The following is a 20,766-nucleotide window of genomic DNA, read 5'->3' on the forward strand; positions in this document are numbered from 1 at the left end:
ATTCATTAGTTCTAGAAAAGAGAAACCTCAGTGTTAGGGCTCAACAACAAAAGGCAGAGAGACGCGACGAGCTGACCACAAGAGAGCCTGGTTACCTTGTGCTGCTCTGGGATGGGCGTGGTGCACTTGTAAGAGTAATCCAAGCCCATTTCCCCGAAGGCCACGGCCTTGGGGTGCCGCAAGGCCTGCAACAGATTTCTCTCTTGACTCTCACTATAGTAACGTGCAAAATGGGGGTGACAGCCAAAGGCCCCCCAGACCAGGTCCTCCTTCAGCAGCTCCTCCCACAGGCAGTCCGTCAGCGTCCGAGGGTCACAGAAGTCAGAGATGCAGCCCTGGAATTCCTTGGGGAAAGAGCTGCTGTAAATTTTTCTGAACTTTGTAAAGGTCCCCTTGAAAGACAACTTGGAGTACAGCATGTCCAAGTGGCAGTGGGTGTCAATGAAGCCCTCCTCCAGGCTGGGCTCCCGGTGGCTCCGTGGCAGGGAGCTGGATGCCTGTCCACCACAGGGACGAGGTGGCGTCTCCTCTCGGAATGTTCTTTTTTCCTTCACTTCCTCTCCAGAGCTTCTGGAGAAGCGCAGGGAACGGGAATTCTGGGATCTGCCTTCGTCTGCAGCCTCCACGTCTCTGGAGGTGCTCTGGGAGCTCACTGCGGAGCTGGGGGGATAATCACTTAGGAGGCTGCGGTTGCTTGTCCCAGCCGGCACTGTGTCCTGGCTGCTGCCCACAGAGGGGTGGCCAGGAGTCTTGGGGCCACTGGCCCAGTAGCTGGCATAGTCGCACCAAGGACTACTGTACAAGTGGGGGGGGTACATGACGTAGTCAGTGGGAAAGGAAGAAGTCTCTGGAACTGCCGAGTACTTCAGCGAGACAGGTTCCTCCTGAGAGAATCTGACCGTGGAGACCTCGTCCACATCAGACCAGTCGCTTCCTGAGGAGGGCTGCTCAATCACCACTTCCCTATCTTGATGCTACAGAAAAGAAAAGAAAAGCAACAGGTCAGCCTTCCCACAGGAACACAACTCCCGCTGGATGCTGGGGGTGCACGGCAGCCACCGTAACTGTCGGGGTGCAGCCTTTGGCAGGTGGCTGGGATTAGGTGAGGTCTTCAGGGTGAGCCCCCACGATGGAGGAATGATGGCTTCATCAGAGGGGAGAGATCGGAAGACATGGCTCCCCATCTCTTACCACGTGACTGTGATGTCCTGCCCCACCTCAGGACTCTGCCAGCAAGGCCAATGTCAGACATGGTCCCTTGATCCTGAACCAGAAGACTGAGCCAAAATAAGCCTCGTTATAACTTACTCGGGCTGTGGCCCTGTGCTATTAGCAGCAGCGAACAGACTCATACATGCAGGCACCAGAACACCAACTCTGGCTCCTTCCTAGGACCACCGGAGGCCTCGCAATGGCTCAGCAGTTCACAACTCTCAGAAGTGGGCCAGGCTGCAGCTGCAACACACACATAAGGCTCGGAGAATAAACCGTGACCATGGTGTCATGATGCCATCCTGAAGGAGATGCTCCACCTGTGCTCCCTGTCCTAATGATCCCTTCTTGAGAAACACTGCTCTCCATAACACCCAACATGTTGGGGACCTGAGAGAAAAGTAGTGAAGCACCAAAAGACAGCTCCAATACTTTTAAGACACAAATCCACAACCACTGAAGCCGTCTAAAATGGACCCCCGATTATCTGACACTACCCCTCATTGGGAGGCAGGGTCTGTGACCCTTCCCCTTGGGTTATTAGTGACTCCCTTGAAACCACTAGAATGAATGCAAAAAGAGAAGTTGTATACCTCCATGGGGCTCCCACCTGGTGCTTTCCACTTGCTCCTGAAGAAGTAACACCATCCTAGGAGCTAAGAGGACCCTGCCAGAAAGCCTGCACACAGGTGTTGGAGGGTAGCCTACAACCAGGCTGACAGCCTGAGTGAGTACTTTGGACATTCAGCATGAGTAAGCCAGAGGCTGCAGCCCCCAAAACACGAGAAAGACACTGTCCCCCGCCGTGAGATCTGCCCAGTCCAGACTGTCCTTAATTCCTTACCCACAAAACTGAAAGCAAAATAAAACTGTCACTTAAAGCCACTAACCAGGAAGTTACCCAACCAACAATAGCTTGCATTAAATCAATTTAGCCCTAATAGAACACAGACTCCACAAGGTCAGAAATTTTAATTTTCTTTACTGATGCCTCCCAAGCACCCGGAACAGGGCAGGGCAAGCAGGAAATGCCCATAAATATCCACAGAACTTATCTGTCAAATAAATGTTTCAGTGGTTCCAGAGCTAAGCTTCACACCCCCACCAACAGCAGAGATCATTTTTTTTCCTTTTTGGCATTGCTTGGGATGGAACCCAGCACCTCCTGCATGCTAGGCAAGTGCTCTGCCACTAAGCTACACTGCCAGCCCAACAGAGGCATCTTAAAAATAAATCAACACCCACGCCTCCCTGAGACTTTGTGATTCAAAAGGTCTAGAGGAGGCAAAGGAGTCTGTGTTTAAATTCTCCAATAATTTTGATGCAGACAAGGCTTTAAGAAATATACTAAGCAAACATATCAATTCATGCAAAAAGTACTTTACTTCAGTGCCAAAGTTTCTTCTTAACAAAGTCATTCACAACCCCAGTGCCATATAACTTGAGCAAGAGACCTTTCCTTTAATATTTCTATAAGTAAATATAACACATAAAATAAATTTAGCTGGGCACAATGACACACACCTGTAACCCAAGCTACTCAGGAGGCTGAGGCAGGAGGATCACAAGTTCAAGGCAACTCAGCAAGACAGTATCAAAATAAAAAATAAATAAAAAGGGCCAGGGACTGTAGCTCAGTGTTAATGCACCCCTGAGTTCAATACCCAGCACTCCACCAAAAAAAAAAAAAAAAAAAAAAAAAAAATCACTACTAAAGGAGCATTTCAGATAAATTGACTTAAAACAGAAAAACAAGTTTCTATGGTCTAAACTAATTCTCAGTATCTGTATACTCCAAAAAGAAATCAATATTGGCAACAAAAATTAATGAATTATAAATTTCCCATTCTATACTTTTCAGCTCTCTTCCTGCTATTGCCTTATTGAATAACAGAAATGTCAAAACTAGAATCTTTTCTAAAATGAAAGAAGGGCTGAGGGTTTAGCTCAGTGGCAGAGCACATGTTTATCAGCATTCGAGAAGCCCTGGATTCAATCCTCAGGAAAAAAAAAAAAAAAAAAAAAAGGCGAGATACCTTGAATTGCAGCAAGTTTAAACTTTAAACTGATTTCCTGAAGGTGGGTGATAGATACCTGGGGATTCAATACACTATTCTATTTACTTTGAATATGTTTGACATTTCCCATAACGAGTTATAAAAATTAAACTCCTGCCTGAAATCCCATTTATTTGAGAGGCTGAGACAGGAGGCTCACAAATCCCAGGCCACCTGGGCAGCTTAGCAAGACCCTGACTCAAAATAAAATAAAAATAAAATAAAATAAAATGGGCTGGTGGTGTAGCTTTAGTGGTACAGCACTTGCCTAACAAGCACAAGGCCCTGGTTCCAACCCCAGCTCTGCCAAATGAAAAAACAAACAAAAAAAGTTTTAAAAATTAATCTATACATGAAAAAAATCCTTCAAAGTCTAGGTTGCTATAATGAAAAATTTCCATCAACCTAGATAATGAAATGCTGCAGTCTTGCCTGAGCTTAATAAGTTTTGGAGTATTGCTTTGCTTTTCCTAAATGTTCCATAAAGAAACACTGGAATCATGGGAATCATCACTCTGCTTTAGCACATGTGAACCTAGAAGGTGTGTCTCATATGGGCTCACACAATTAGTATCACTGCAATCCAGCTCTTTATTGATGTATAGATACAGGCAAATCATATAATATACATTTTACCACTTATAAACTAATCTTAATATCTTAGAAATCTTCTTCTATATTAAGACAGTTTACCTTTTTTTTTTTTTTTTAAGTTAAAAATTCCTTAATTTTTTATTCCTGGTACCACTACCACAATTTACAGGGCAATATATCTGATGTAATGAAAAGAAAAAGAAAAAGAAAAAGCTACAACAGATAAAAAGACCTCAGGAATGTACATCTAACTGACACTACATTGCATTAATCAATAGCTGCACTTTTTTGCAAACTGTGGCTACGACAGTCCTAAACAAGAAGGGTTTCCTGTTTAAGCTACAGTAACTTTTCTGACTATGGATCATCGTTCCTTCTGTGGCAGATTTTTACAGTTCCTCTAATGCATTTGGGACGACTGTCTCAAAGTAACCTGCAGCTTTCCTGACAACTCCTTGCTCTCTCTCCTGCTAAGAACTGTAGCACTTTTCTGCTGTTTTTAAAACCTTCTGCTACCATATCCACCACTTCCACCACCAGATCCATAAGCACCACCATAGGGACTGCCAGAGTTTCTTTCACCAAAACTGCCCCCCTTCATGGGTCCATAATTTGATTGCTGTTGTCCTCTGTAATTTCCAAAATCATTATAGTTCCCACCACCACCATAGTTACCACCACCAAAATTTCCTCCTTCATTGTAACCATCATATCCTCCTCCTCCACCACCATAGTTTCCAAATCCTGGTCCACCACCACCATAGCCTCCTCTACTACTATAACCAGGACCACCGCCATAGTTGCCACCATCACCTCCTCCATAACTACCTCTGCTGCCACCACCTCCACCACCATAGCCTCCTCTTCCACCAAAGTTTCCACCACAGCCAAAGTTACCTCCACCACCTCCAAAGTTTCCTTCACGACCCAAAAAGTTGCCAGATCCACCACCACAACCTCTTTGTGATCCAGCAGACGGCATCTCTTGTTTAGAAAGGGTCTTTTTCACTTCACAATTATGCCCATTAATAGTGTGGTATTTCTGAACAATTTTGTCAACTGTATCATGATCATCAAAAGTTACAAAAGCAAATCCTCTCTTTTTCCCACTCTGCCTGTCTTCCATAACTTCTATGGTTTCAATCTTGACATACTTTTCAAAGTAACCTCTCAAATTATATTCTTCTGTATCTTCTTTAATACCACCAACAAAAATTTTCTTCATTGTTAGATGGGCACTAGGCTTTACAGCATCCTCTCTAGAAACAGCTCTCTTTGGTTCCACCATACGCCCATCAACCTTGTGTGGCTGAGCACACACTGCTGCATCCACCACTTCAACCCAAGAGTAAGTCACAAAACCAAAGCCCCTGGAACGTTTTGTCTGGGGGTCTCTCATTACCACACAATCTGTGAGTGTGCCCCATTTCTCAAAATGTTCTCTTAAACTATCATCTGTAGTTTCAAAGCTCAGACCACCAACAGCTTCCTCAATTGCTCTGGTTCCTTTGGATCATGGCACTCCATTTTGAGACCAGACTCACCTCTTCCAACTCAAGTTCCGACATTTTACATTTTTTTTTTTTTTCAACAAAATGTGATTAGAATGGCCCAAGATACAAAAGTTGTGTCAGATTTTGCCCCAAAACTTATACTTCTAGAGAGTAAGGCATGGCTGGGGTTGTAGCTCAGTGGTAGAGCATTTGCCTCACCTCACACATGAGGCACCGGGTTCAATCCTCAGCACCACATAAAAATAAAATAAAGGTATTATGTCCATGTACAACTGAAAATATGAAAAAGAGAAAGAGAGAGAGAGAGAATAAGGCATGACTTTAACTTTGGATCCTTCTGAAGTCTCTGGTACACCAACATGTCCTCTTTTATTTAAGAAAGACAAAGAACCCAAACAGACCTTAATCAAGTCTATTTGATGCTGACAAAGATTCCCTACACTGGTTTTCTTTTCTTTTTTTTTTTTTTTAGTTTAATTTTTTTGGTACTGAGATAGAGACTAGGGTTACTGAGCTACATCCCCTGCCCTTTTTTAATTTTTTGAGACAGTCTAAGGCGCTGAGGGCCTCACTAAGTTGCAGAGGCTGGTCTCAAACTTGTGATCCTCCTCTCTCAGCCTCCCGAGTTACTGGGATTACAAGCATGCACCAGAGTGCCCAGCAAGCATCACTTTTCAAAGCACAAAGATACACTAGCAAAATACTTGAACTTTTAACAGTGGTTACCCTGGAAGAGGAAAACAAGACAAAGTTAGAAAGCTCCTTTTCACTAAATTCTTTCTACTTTTGAACCACAGGAATATATTCACTCAAAACAACGTGGGCTAGGGGTATAGCTCAGTGGTAGAGCACTTGCTCAGCATGCATGAGGCTCTGGGTTTTGTCCCCAACACCAAAAGGGGGGGGAGGGAGTAACCTGAAAACCAATTGGAGGTGCTGTTGTGAAAATTCCAAAAATACCTCCAGGAAGAAGGAAAATCAGTCTGCCTGCAACGTGATGGGAACAGTTATCAGCAACAGGGAGTAAAATTTCCAGGAACAGCACCATATGCAGATTCTAAAAATGCTACATCTCATCAGCAAAATCTCAGCTACAGGAAACTCTGCATGACAAATGACTCTGTTGTTTACAACAAACAAATCAGAACATGTTGGGACAGGGAGAAGGGAGAATCTAGAGATACTAAATTCTTGCCATATTTAGAAATTGCTACATATGGCTCTTATTTGGATCCTGTTTCAAAAAAACTGAAACAAAATGGGATATTTAATCACTGACTGGGTGATTGATCGTTCAAGGACTGTGTATCTGTATGATAAGCCTGTGAGGGTGCTTTGGGTTTTTCTTTTTTAAAAAGAAAAGAGCTAAAGAGCCCAGAGCAATGGTGGATGCTTTATAATCCCAGCAGCTCAGAAGACTGAGGCAGGAGGATCAAGAGTTCAAAGCCAGTCTCAGCAACTTAGTGAGGCACTTAGCAACTCAACAAGACCCTGTCTCTAGTAAAATATTAAAAAAGGACTGGGGATGTGGCTCAGTGGTTAAGTACCCACGGATTTAATCCCCAGTACCCCCCCCCCCAAAAAAAAACCTTTATCTTTTAGAAATACATACCGAAATATTTATAGATGAAAGGACATGAGAAATAGGATTGCTTTAAAATACTTTGTGAAAAGGGATATGGTAATGCAAAACTAGAGGGAGTTCCACTGCAGATGAGTAATGGGTATGTAGCTATACTTCATAAATATTTTAAATTTTCCAGGAAAAGGTTTAAAAATTTAAGAGTTAAAAATCAAACTCCAGGCTGGGGATATAGCTCAGTTGGTGGAGTGCTTGCCTTGCAAGCATAAGACCCTGGGTTCAATCCCCAGCACCTCAAAAAAAAAAAATCGAATTCCAAGGAAGACTGTGGGGAGGGAACAGGGAAGTACTGGGAAATGATACTGGTCAAATTACACTACTAAGCTGTCAGCATGTATGAAAGTAACAGCAAATCCCACTGATATGTACATAATATACCAACTTAAAAAATGGAAAAAAAAACTGCAGCTGGGCATGGTGACACATGCCTGTGATCCCAGATATTTAGGAGGCAAAGGGAGGATTGCTTGAGCCCAGGAATTTGAGGCCAGCCTGGACAACACAGTGAGACCCTCTGTCAAAAAAAATAAAGAGGGCTGGGGGTGGAGCGTCCGCCTAGCATGTGTGGGGCACTGGGTTCAATCCTCAGCACCACATAAAAATAAAGATACTGTGTCCATCCACAACTAAAAAATATTTTAAAAAATAAAGAGACTGAGGGTTTGCCTAGCATGCAGGAGGCTCTAGGTTCTATCCCACAAAAACAAATGAAAAATAAATGTGCAAGCTGAAGGGAAGGGAATGTGCAAATTGAAGGGAAGACGGTATCTATTGACTGTACCCCAAATTTCCCTATCATTCAGGGGGATCCATTTAAAAGAAAAATTTCCAGATCTCATCCAAGATCGTCTGAGTCAGAATCTCTCATTCTCTCAAGGAAGTTCAGGAAATCACATTAAATAATTCAAAAAGTAACTCTAGTGACTACAAAGACACATGTTAAAGACATGTGAAAAGGTTTGAAGAAGTTTTTAAGGAAATGTAAAAATGGGGAAAATGACACAGTGGGGGGAAAAGTGATTTTTAAAACCACAATCTAATTAAAAGCATATATCGCAAACTTATCACGATGTCATCTAAACCCCTGAAGGACTTATATAGTCAAGTACACCAAGAAAAAGTATTTGGTTTGGGGAGGAGAAAAATAAGGGACTGCCTGTATTTAAGATGGCCTTAGGATCAAGCCCATGTGGCAATATTTATTAGGACCGTCAGACCATTCACTTACACATTATCTTTGGCTGTTTTCATGTAGAGCTAAAGAGCTACCACAGCTCACAGAACCTAAAATACTTACTATATGACCCTTCAGAGAAAAAGCATGCTGACCCCTTTTTAACTGTGATCACATTTGAAGAACTATCCTTTTTGACAAAGGAAGAAACCAGGGCTCAAAAAGGGTGAGTGATTTTCTCAGTATCACAATTCAAGCAGCAGGGCCAAGATCTGGATCCAAATGCTTTGATCCCTATCCTGACACTCATGCATGTGCTAACCCACCCTATACCCAAGGAAGACCACCCAAACATCCACTGGACAAATAGAGAAGTGTGGTTATAACTTTGGAAATTCTCATCCATATGATGAGACCGTAGGCAACCAAAGACAAAGATCTATAGGACAGAAAACACAGCCACCATGTACATGTAGTGGGGAAATTAGCTTACAAAACCTTCAATGTGAGGATTTCCAATTATACATAGCACATGTGGTTTTTGTCTTTCCCACCCAAAAACTTTTAAAATCACAGGAAATGCATGTGAAAAGGCTTGATAAAGCTATATGGAGAAAGCAGAAAGAGTAAGCAGCAAACTAAACAAAAACTGGATGCTAGAAAGCAGATACATTAATGGTTCCTGGCTTAGCAGATCACAGATGGCCGAAATCTAAGAATAGAGTGAGAAAATCCAGAAAGGGTACAGGACTACAGAAGACTAAGAAGGTACCAGACCTGAAAAATAAGGTAAAGATGGAAAATTGGTCGGTGGAGTTAGACCCCCAATTACCTGGTCCTCCCCAAGAAGATGTGTCTGCCCTTTCTCCACACAATAAGAGAGTAAGGTTCACACTTGGGAAAGATGACCAAGGAAACCATGCAATAGTCAGAGAAAAGACATACCTGCTAGACAGTGAAACTCATGCACAGCCCTCAGCCTGACTCCCAGAACACCAGCAGCTACGCTGGGTCTCCAGGACTTCCTGGCAGACAGGCAGACCTTACCACAAACGACAGAAACTGCAAGTCGCAGTGGTGCTCACCTGTAACCCTAGCCAGTCAGGAGGCTGAGGCAGGAGAATTGAAAATTAGGAGACAGCCTGCGCAACCCAGTAAGACCCTGTCTCAAAATAAAACATAAAAAAGCTCAATGGTAGAGCACCACTGGGTACAATCCCCAATACTGCAAAAAACACACACACAGAAACAATGCCATGGAGACGCTGCAGTGTGGGTGCTGAAGGAAGCAGAAAACTAAATTCCCATGGCCCTGAGGGGGACATCCAGATTTCTAAAACTGAAAAATCAGTAAACAGAGAATATTATTTAGAAATATGAGGCAACTCTAAAACAGAGCTGGAAGAGCTGATAAGGGCTATTATGGTTCAGTCACGAGGAGTCCCCAGAATGTCATGCATGAGACAAATGCAAGAAAATTCAGGTGAAATGATTGGGTTAGGAGAGTCTTAACCTAATCAGTGCATTAATCCTCATGGGGATTAACCGTGTGGTGACTGCAGGCAGGTAGGGTGTGGTTGGAGGTGGTGGCTCACAGGGGTGTCTCTGGGGTTTATTTTGTCCCTGGTGAGTGGGGGCTGTCTCTGTTTCCTGGCTGCCATGTTCTGGGCTCCCTTCCGCCACACTCTTCCCCCATGATGGAGTCAGTCATCCCAGGACTGAGACCTCCAAAACCATGAGTCAAATAAACTTTTTCTTCTCTAACTGTTCTCATCAGGCCTTTTGGTCATAGCGGTCAGAAAGCTAACTGAAACAGGCTGCCACCAAGAAGCAGCGGTGAAAAATGGGCAGAAATGGGGACAACAGAGGAATGCTCCCGTTCCCCTACATAAGCTACGTTAGAAATCACTAGCTTCCCTCCAGTATCATTCTTCCCTTCTTCTACAGCCACAGAAGCTGATCTGGGTGTGACTCTGCGCTGAGGAAGATCATTTTTTAGCCTTTCTTGCAGTTAGGTGTTAGCCAGGTTTCCAGCTCTTCTCAGTAGGTCTGAGCAGATGTGACACAAAACACTTTTGCTTCTTTTTTCCGCCCCCCTGGTATCAGGGATTAAACCCAGAGGTACTTTAGCACTGAGCCATATTCCCAACACTTTTTATTTTTATTTTGAGACAGGGTCTAAGTTACTTAGGACCTTGCTAAATTGCTAAGGCTGGCCTCAAACTTCCTATCCTCACCTCCGGAGCCATGCTCTTAAAAGGGAGGAAGGGCTGGGTGCAGTGGCGAACACCTGTAATCCCAGTGCTGGGGAGGCTTAGGTAGGAAATCATGAGTTCAAAGTCAGCCTCAGAAACTTAGACCCTGTTTCTAAATAAAATATAAAAAGTATTAGGAATGTGGCTCAGAGGTTAAGCACCCTTGGATTCAATCCCTGGTACAAAAAAAAAACAAAAAAGAGGGATTAAGTACTTTTCTCTTCCTACTGGCTGAGTGTTCATATCTTACACTCTGAGCCCTATCAGAGAAGCCATCTCACACCAAAAGATGGGACAATGTGGCAGCAGAAGCTACAATGCTGGGGAGCCACCACTCTTAAGTCAAACCTCTACAATTAAAGCCACTTCTATTTTGGGCTGCAGCAGAAAAACTCATATTCTAACAAACACATAAATGGGGGCGGGGGGAGCAGTGAATTGAGGTTTATTATTAACTCTGAAAGGAATGTTGCAAGACAACCACCACCTTGCTTCCTGGCATCTTGGTTAAGTCAAGTTCTGCTTTTAATTAATAAGATTTAAGGGGCTGGGGACATAGCTCAGAGTACAGTGCTTGCCTAGCATGCCTGAGGTCCTAGAATTGATCCCCAGCACCACAAAAAATAAGTAAATAAATAAAAATAAAATATCATGCAGGATCAAACTAGAAAAAACAAATTCATTTATTCCAGATCTTCAAACCCAGATGCTTGGTGCACACTTTACCTATACTTACCTTTTGGATTTCTAAATGAGTGTCGGAGTCATCCAAAAATTCTAGCGGGGGAGAGGGCTTGTCAATGACTGTCCTTCGGTCACCAAGTGGCTCCTCAGCAGACTTCTCCTGAGGGTCCACAATCACTCTCCTGTCACAGAAGCTGCTCCTGTCAAGCTGATCCTCCTCCACTCTGACCTCTGGGGGCGACTCTTTCTCTTTCTGAGGAGGAGTAACCGAGACACTCCTGGCTGGTCCTTCAGCACGGCTGGGACGCACTCCTGGGCTCGGTTTCACCCTAGGGGTGGCAGCTTCTTTCCTCCTGGGCATGGATTTCCCCAGGATGCCCTGTAGTGCCTTCAGGTAGATCACCGTGGAGCCCTGGTCCCCAAGCCTATTCCTCTTCCTTTTCTGGACCTTGTTTGGTTCTTCCATCCCGTCATTCTGACCCTCAGCTTCAGCTGCAAATTCAGAGTTCATGGAGTTACGAGAACCATCTTTGGAATCAACCTGGGGGGGGAAAAAGCGACACACAAAGACTTAGAAAAGGTGGTCCCAAGAGCATTTCATACACAAAGCAGTTGGTAAATGGCACATCAGTAGTGGTTCTACCAGTCAAAGAGAAAGTGAGCATCGCTAAAACAGGACACTCTCAGGAGGGTGGTTTTGTCCCACCCTGTGAGAAGTGCCACTGTAAAAGGAACTGAACTGCAGGATGACTATTCTATCCACCTCCTCAACTCATCAGATGATCCCCTCTTACGGCAGCGGGAAGGAACAAGCTGAGATGAATAGTCAAACTGTACAAGACTGCAGCTCCTGGAAGCCCAAGACCAGCACACACTTCACAACAGACACCAAACTGCAGATCACAGGATCCCCACTGAAAGAGTTCTAGAAACCAGTCTGCCCAGTCCACATGCAAGATCCAAGGAAACCTGAGAACCCAGTGAGCTTCCAGAAGAGCTGCTCCAAGAAACTCCAACTTCTCACAGACTCCGGGCTCTGGAGTCCTCACTAAGCTTTCCCACCATACCCCAAGCCTCCTTAAAGCCCTGCATCACCTTCCCCCAAACCAAAACCTTGGTGTTGGAAGGAGGACCACTCTCTCAAGACCCTCCCTGCCCATGTCCTTAGAGACTTAAGTGAAACCTCAGCCTCAGGCCTCACTCGTTCCAGAAGTCATAAAGAAAGCTGGCCTGGCGTGGTGGTGCAGGCCTGTAATCCCCAAAACTCAGGAGGCTAAGGCAGGAGGATCACAAGATCTAGGCCAGCCTTAGCAACTTCACGAGATCCTGCCTCAAAATAAAAAATAACAAAAGCTAGGGATGTAACTCGGTGGTAAAGCACCCCTGGGATCCATCCCTAGTACCAAGAAACAAAAAAAAAAAGAAACTACACTATCTGTAATATTAATCTGTTGTGAAACCCAGATCCAGTCTAATCCCAGCTTGACGTTAGAACTCCATAGGCAGACGTGATGGTGCACACCTTTAATACCAGCAGCTCAGGAGGTTGACACAGGAGGATCACAAGTTCAAAGTCAGCCTCAGCAACTCAGCAAGGCCCTAAGTAATTTAGCAAGACCCTGTCTCTAAATAAAATATAAAAGGGCTGAGGATGTGGTTTAGTGTTTAAGTGCCCCTGGGTTCAATCCCCAGTACAAAAAATTTTAAAAAACACTATAAAAATCTCCCCCAAAGAACCATTCCAACAGGGTAGAACTCCAAATCTTCCTAGTTATGACCTGGACTTAACCATTATCCCAATGCATTTTACAGCCCCTATAATCTGCAGTTCTAACTCTCATTAAATTCCTCTCAATTTTTTTCTAAAGAGCAAACACTCTTTAAAAAAAAAAAAGGAACCCTATACTTTAATTACTAATCTTTTCCCTTTAACTACAGAAAAGGGGAATCTATTCCAAGGGATGTCCATCAATACAGAATCGGCTAAATAAGTAGACATTACAAAATACCAGGTTTTTTTTGTTTTGTTTTGTTGTTTTTTTAAATGAGGTTGCAAGCTGAGGTATGGCTCAGTAATAGAGTGCACCCCTGGCATGCACAAGGCCCTGGGTTCCAGTCACAGCACTACCAAAAAAGAAAAAGAAAAATCATGAGACTGCTCTGATGCCAATGCTATAATAAATGCAAAATAAGCAGCCCTGGGCTGGGGCTACAGCTCAAAGGTAGAAGTGTGGCATGCACAAGGTCCTGGGTTCCATTCGGGGCATTGTAAAAAAAAAAAAAAAAAAAAAGGATGAAATGAAAATCTAATACTAAAAATAAACTTGATGACCTCTGGGCCTGCTGTACAGCCAACTTCCACGTCTGCTTCTGCAGTACCTGCATCTCTCACCATCACCAGCTCCCTGCCACCCTTAGCTCATCACAGCCTCTTAGACACTGTCACTGGGATGCCTATTCCACTGAGGTCAACACCTTTGCTCCAGTCCCATTTTATGTTTGATAAACTCCTACTCATCCTTTAAAGCCCCCGTCCTGCCATTGGCTGCTTCTTCACTTCTGCCTTCTTCCTCCCCACAGGACAGGTGCAAGGCAATATAGAAGGTGAGGTCTTTGGCAGGCTGGAGGGGACCCGTCAAGGGGCAGCTGCTCTTCACCTCAAGTCAACTGTGGTCATTTGGGAGAACTCATGCAGAGTTATGGATTTGGGTTTTTCCAATCAAAACCAGTGATGCCTAATGTACTTCTCAGTCATTCAGCAAACACTCAGCATTAACTGTCACCAGCAGGCACTGTTCCAGAGCTGGGGGGTTAGCATTCAATAACAGACACAAAATTGCCTGCTTCCTGGAGCTTATTGCAGTTGGTGAGGGAAGGAAAAACCAGAGGACTGGCAAGACAAACAAGTGAAATCTGTAGTGCTCAGTGGGCTGCCCGGCGGGCAGATATGGCGCGGCAGGTCCAAAACTGCTGACGTAGCTCTCTGCCCATGTGAACCAGCCAGGTGTCGGCTTGCTACCGCAGGCAGCAGTCTGGCTCCCGCTTTGGGCTGCCCAAGACCAGCAAATCCTACGACCTTGTGGCGCTCCTTCCTAGGTGGTCGGCAGGACGCGCCTGAGAGGAAAGACAAGGAGGCATGACAGCAACCCAGCTGTCTGCCATCCTAGTCAGCCATTGGTCCACCTGTCAGCCTGTGCTCGGCAGCCATTGGCTAACCCGTAGCCCGCGAATTCTAACTGTTCAGTGATTGGCCAGATCGTACTGAGCCCGGGAAATTCAACTATTAAGTGAAGTTTCCCCCACCATGTTCTCTCCCGCGTGCTTTCTCTGTCTTCAGGGCAGACGCTGTTCGTCTGCTGAATAGAATCTCTTACGTGAGTTCGGGTCCAGAGTGGTTTGTCTGGGCGCCTTTTCACTTTTCAAAACCTATGTCAGAGGGTGACAAGTGCTAAGAAGAAAAATAAAAAAGGAGGTGCAGCTAGGCGGTAGAGCGCCTGCCTAGCACATGCAAGACCCTGGGCTCCATTTCCCTGACCCCAGCAAAAATAAAACATATACTATGTGCATATATATACATGTATACATACTAGAGGGGGAGCATTATCCCAGTATGAAGTTCCAGGTCTGGTGGTTCTTTGTGGTGCTGGGGACTGAACCCAGGGCCTCCACATGCTAAGCACACTTCCTACTACTGAGCCACACCCCTATTCCAGAGTAATAAATGTGTGTTTTGTGTTGCAGGGGATGGAACACAGGGCCTCCTGCATGCCAGGCAAGCTCTCTACCACTGAGCTACACCTCAGCCCAGATTTAAATTTTTAAAGTGAGTCTTCCAAAATTTTAAATACAGAGAGGACAGTAGGCTACCTTCAATCTATGCACCAGCTGTTGGCCAACTCTAGGTATAAAGATCAAGACTATAGTGGGGGGAAAAAGAAAAAGTAGGAATATGCTAATTCCTAGTTAGCATGTGGATTTATAATGAACAGAGCTGCCACGGCTGCCATCCCTCTTTTATAGAGAGGAAAACTGCTACATGGCTTGTAGGTGGCAGAAATGGGATTCAAACTCAAGTTCTCCTAACACTCTGGAAGCCAAGGAGAAAAACTATAAGAGTGAGATACCCTAACAAAGGCTGCAGAGGCAAGAGATAAGGAGAACCAATGAGGGTCACTGGGCAAGTTCAACAGGTGACAGAAACCCATGAAGGTTAGGATAAGGCAGACCCTGGGCAGGAAGTGCAAAAGAGGAAATTACCTGGCGTCAAAAAGGAGCAATTCCTGTTTTTCCTGGCAGCATGCATGGTGAATTGAGAGTCTCCAAAGACAGGAAGCAAGATGACTGGAGACATGGCTACCACGTTCCTGACCTAGAACAATCTCCATGCTTCCTAACCAGCTCCCTTCAGCATGGCAGAAGCTCTGCACAGCAGATCCCATAATGTCCTGCCTCTGCTTACAACCCTTCGATGGCACTGCATTTTTCTGTAGAATAAATCCCAAACTTCTCAGCATCATCTTCCACCTTTCTGCCAATTCCCCAGCATCCAGGGCATAAAGAAAGGTCCTGACTAACAACTGTGTATTTCCAAGTGGCTAGTAAAGAGGATTTTTACTACCCGGGACCTTGCACATGCTGAGCATGTGTTCTATCACTCAGTAACACCTATTTACTTTACATTGTATGGCTGATAAACTTAAAATTCAATATGTAAGGTCTACAATTCTTTTTTACTTTTTTTTTTTTTTTTTGGCCAATGCTAGGCATTGAACACAGGTAAAGCAAGCACTCAACCACTGAGCCACATCTCCAGTCCAGAAAGAGGATTCTAAATGTTTCCAACGCAAGGAAATGATAAATGTTTGCAGCAATGGATGTCATTTGCCCAGATCTGATCATTTTATATTGTACACATGCACTGAAATATTATAATTGCCCCATAAATATGCCAATGTTAATTTTTTTTTAAAAAAAGTAAGAACTAAGATTATGAACATCAGAATTTGAGAAAACTTCTCAATTGTCCTAGAGCCAACAAAGGAACAAAGTGAGGCTTGGGCATCAGGAATCTCTAGTGATTCTGAAATGCCCAGGAGCTGAGTTTTGGCTCAGTGCCAAAACTATCAGTTATGATGCTGTGTGTTCAATGCCCAGCACCGCTAAAAATATTCAAACTTTGTCCCTTCTGAATGTTCCATGTCCTGGCACTAAAAGCCAAATATGTACCCCTCGAAGTTTACAGAACAGACACAGGAGAACAGGTGGGCAGGTAGAGACAGGACAGTGGCAAGGTGATCTTGGAAGGGCGTGTGCTTTTTCCATCAGTGCCCCTCAGGTGTGCTTGCTCAGAAACCTTAGACTTAATAGACAAACGAGTTCCCGCAGGACCTCAGTGCAAGACAAAAGGTGTGGACAGAGGAGACAGGTACCAGAGGCATAAACACAACTCTACAGAGACCTCAGCAGTGCGAGAAATGGACAATTAGATTGATAATACGTTCCCTCAACGTGACGATCTTTCTACAATGCCAATTTGCCTTTCCTCTGTACAGAACCCTACAGGAACTCTTTAATGGCTTAGAATACAATCCAAATTTGCTTAGAATAAGATCCAAATTCCCTTGGCTAATAAAATCTTGCAGCAATACTGTGGGATAGTCACATGACCTCATCTCCAGTCCTCCCACCACAGTGTGATCAGAGTTCAGGGATCCAATGGCACCTGACAAACAATTACCCTCGGGTGCTTACTGAAACTATTGAACTGGGTTCTGCCATCAAGAGTCTTTTAACTTTTCTTTCTCTCTCTCTCTTTTTTTTTTTTTAAACAGCAATAGGGTTTGAACCCACAAGCACTCTACCACTGAGCTACAATCCCAGTCCTTTTTATTTTGAAATAGGGTCTAAGTTGCTCAGGCTGCAGGTCTCGCATTTGCAATCCTCCTGCCTCACTGTTCAGTCTCTAGGATTAGAGGTGTGCCCTGCATGGCTAAAACTCCTTTGACTTTAATAAGAAAAAGGTGGATTCACCCTAGGATTAGACCCATCCAGATCAAAGGCCACACCCTCAACTTTTTCTTCCCCTTTATTAGGAATCGAACCTGGGGCACTCAACCACAGAGCTAAACCCCCAGCCCTTTCTAGTTTTTATTTTGAGACAGGGTCTCACTAAATTGCTGGCCTTAAACTTGGAATCCTCCTACCTCTGCCTCCAGAGTAGCTGGGATTACAGGTGTGCACTTCCAACCCTGGCCACACCCTCCAGTCTTAAATACCAATCAGGACAGCCTTAGCCCGGGATACAGCACACCTGAAACTAAGATAAATTCCTGCCCCACACCAGTTTCCTGTCAGCACACCTGGCAAGACTTAAATTTCTCCACCTGACATGAGGCTTGTCAGTAATCGACTATTTGACAATGTGCCTCCAAGTCCACTTGGAGGAATTAATGGCAAGTGGTATGAGCAAAGCCCCATATTTACCTGATTTACATTTAAATCATATTTCATATTCTTATGCCAAAGACAGCTTTTCAACTCATTAACTAGTATTTAAAAAAAAAAAAAAAATCCACATGCTAAGTTCAGATAAAACTTGGTACTTGGGCAAAGGGCCCCCCAAGATTAACAGCCAAATACGGTCTCATTTCTCAGCCCCTCATAACAAACTCCCCTATAAGTCTTCTGGGGGGTGGGAGGGGGACCCTAATTTCCTTAGGGGCTATTATTGTTTCTGTATAACAACTTTCTCCAGGGGAAATCCATTTCACCCCAGAAAGACTTTTTCTGCTCTGCCACATGCAAAGTCCTCCCTCTTTCAAGCCTGAAGATCCAAAACTTAAAATGCAAACTGGAGACTGGTCTTTGTTACAGGAGACTCCCACACACCTATGACACTGCACCACACAAACTAGGCCCTCCATAAATACCTGTTCAAAGTCTGTTTCAAGCACTCATTGGGCCTCCAGCACATGTGAAACCCTCTTGTGTATTTCCCCTGGGGAACTAGACTCCAGTTCCTCCCCCAAAAGAGGGAAGGAAAAAAAAAAAAGCACATGTGAGGCCCTGGGTTCAACCGTGGGCACCACACATAAATAAATAAATGGAGTAATAGTATTGAGTCTATCTATAACATTAAAATTTTTTTTAATTTAAAAAAATTTAAAAATTAAAAAAAAAAAAAAACACCTTCAAGCAAAATCCCCAAATGCTGGAAACCACGACTCTGGTGCAAAACCAAGAAAACAACCAAATTCCTTGGCTCTGCTCTTCAGAGTGGTTCCAGTACAAAGGAACCATTCCTTAAAATGAGCAACCAAAACAGATTCATCTGCCTCTTGAGCATGCAATTCACTTCCTACTGCAGTGATTCTTCAGCCACATTTACAATTATCTAAGGAGCAGGTAAAAAATGTGGAAGCCCAGACCCCACCTCGGTCTAGTGAAATCTCTTTCTTTGGGGTGGGAAGCAAGCACAAGTATTTTAAAGCTTTCCAAGTAGTTCCACGAGGCTACCAAGTTTGAAAAGTACCTCTTTACGGAACTTCAGGCCACCCCTGGCAGACTGGTATTCCGCATTCGGGTGGAGTAGGGAAGACCCAGAGACCTTGAAGGACAAGATCCTTCTCAGTCTCCTCCCACCAAAGTTCCCATTCCCAACCTCTCAAGCCACGTGGAAGAAGCTTTGCCGACTGCACAGCGTGGCAGCCACCTACCTTAAGGCTGCAGGCTTCCTCCTCTAGAGAAGCCATTTCTTCTAGGGAGGGGTTGGTAGGGCGCATAGAGGATCCCCTCGACGAAAGGAACGCCCGAGCGCTCCGAATCAGGCAGCCTTTGGAGGCGGCCCCGCCCACACCTGGGCCAGAGGAATGGGAGGAGGAGGAGGAGGAGGAATGTCTGCGGCGGGATGAGCTCCTGGATAACCTCGGCGAGCAGGCCACATCGTCCTCCTTGCAAGCTTTCAGGCGCTTGGAGCTGCTGCCCCCTCGTGAACGCGACGCAGAGCTGTGGGCTGGCCGGCTGGAGGGGGCCACATCACTGGGCTCCCGGAGGCAGCTGCGCTTGCTGGGACACCCTTCCGAAGTGCTGCTCCAGTGGTACTTGACCTTGCGCCGCTCCGACGCCATGGGCACCTGCAAGGCAAAGGGGACCTGGATTAACACCAGCCCTCCCGCCACCCCCGACCCTCTGGGGAAAGCAAGCCAGAAGGTCAAGGCCAGGGGCTGGCCTCACTGACCTTTCCCTCTTCTTTCCACTGCCCATCACAGTTCTCAAGGTTTCAGAGATGCCAAAGCGCTTCGGAGAAGTCCCAACGATTCGAGATTGACTAAAGGCTTCGGTTTGGCTCCCAAAACCACAACGTGCTTCCGTGATCACCAAGCGCTTCTGTTTGCACCGCGCTACTTCGGAGACCTCAAAGCGCTTCCGGGACTGCTAAGCGCTTCAATTTAGTTTGCAATACAAAGCCCTTCACAGATGTCAAAGCGCTTCCAAAGACGCTTTAAGGTCCACACATGGCGGCCGGAACCGCAGCCCGCGGGCCGGGCGCGCGGCCCGGAGGCCCTGGCGGCCGAGGGCGGGCCGGAGGGCAGGGCCCGACCCCGCGCGACAGCCCGCCCTGCTCCAGCGGCCCCGACGACCCGCCCCGAGCCGAAAAGGGCCCCTGCCGCCGCCGCTCGGCAGCCGGCGGCGCCCCCGTCCGCCGCCTCAGGTCAGACCCCTACCCCACCCGGCCGCCTAGCCGTCCCTGCCGCCGCGGCTCAGACGCCAGCCCGGCCGCGCCGCCCGGGCGCCCACTCGCCCCCCACCCTGGTCCTGCGGCCAGGCCCGGCCTCCGCCCGCGCTGCGACCACTCCGGCCGCCGCGGCGCCCGCCCCCCGGAACGAGCCCTGCGGCCCGCGGCCCGGCAAGCGGCGGGGGAGGGGCCTGCGCCGAACGGAGAGAGCCCATTGCTCGAGTCGGCAAGGGGCGGGACTCCGAGCAAGACCGAGCGCTCCTCTTGGCCAAGCGGCGCGGAGGCGGGACCTTACGCCTTACGAAGCTCGCGCACTGGTCCTAAGCCAGACGGGGCGGGGCCGCTCACGTGGGCCCGGAAAGCGCGAAGCTGAGGCCGGGCCGCAGTTCCTCAGGCCAGCCCTCTGCGGATAGGGGGCGTCCGCGAACCCCGGCCGCGCGTCTCAGCGCTGGCCCCCTTGGCCGGCTGCTTTCACATCCGGATTCGCACATCGAACCCACATCAAGCCCTAAGCATCATCACCCACTTTACAGAAGCAGGAAGCTGGCTCAGAGAGATCAAGTGACACACACAGAAGGTGACAGAATTGGGATTAGCATAAGAAATCTCAAACAAAGAGAGAGAGGGGCTACACAAAAATGTAGAATATCCGCCTGGCACAAAAATCTCAAAAGGAGAGGCAAATTTACAGATTTGCATCATATTACCAAAGGCTGATATTCACACTAGATAGAAATACTCCCCATAAGATAACCAATGATTAAATTAGGAGCAGCTTTTTAAACATGAGAAGATGGCTCAACTTCAGTCATTTAAAAACTACAAATAAGCCTGGCATAGTGGTGCACACCTATCCAACGATTCGGGGCTTAGTCAGGAAGATGGCAAATTTGAGGCCAG

At 46.0% G+C, this 20,766-nt stretch overlaps 2 protein-coding genes across 6 annotated transcripts in view; both read right to left on the minus strand.

The window, feature by feature from the left end:
- Tatdn2 (TatD DNase domain containing 2) overlaps positions 1–20,004 on the minus strand; it is a 28,852-nt gene extending 8,848 nt beyond the window's left edge. For 3 of the 5 annotated variants that reach the window (XR_007106233.1, XR_007106234.1, XM_047534554.1), the window contains exons 1-4: positions 19,369–20,001; positions 18,848–19,264; positions 11,185–11,673; positions 96–974 (exon numbers count right to left, since the gene is read on the minus strand). Coding sequence is in view for 1 of the 5 variants with exons in the window: in XM_047534554.1 (XP_047390510.1) it covers positions 96–974; positions 11,185–11,673; positions 18,848–19,258 (1,779 nt within the window). In the remaining 4 variants the exon portion in view is untranslated. Of the gene's footprint in view, positions 1–95; positions 975–11,184; positions 11,674–18,847; positions 19,265–19,368 lie in introns of all 5 variants that reach the window. The other 2 variants (XR_007106235.1, XR_007106236.1) reach the window with 2 other exon arrangements.
- On the minus strand, positions 4,150–5,390 carry LOC124970956 (heterogeneous nuclear ribonucleoprotein A3-like). The gene is given in 2 exon segments (XM_047534555.1): positions 4,150–5,345; positions 5,348–5,390. Coding segments are annotated over 2 exon segments (1,026 nt in total). The 3' UTR covers positions 4,150–4,362.
- Positions 20,005–20,766: the final 762 nt, after the last annotated feature.

Source organism: Sciurus carolinensis, chromosome 19 (genome assembly GCF_902686445.1).
Source record: "Sciurus carolinensis chromosome 19, mSciCar1.2, whole genome shotgun sequence".
NCBI classification, from domain to species: Eukaryota; Metazoa; Chordata; class Mammalia; order Rodentia; family Sciuridae; genus Sciurus; species Sciurus carolinensis.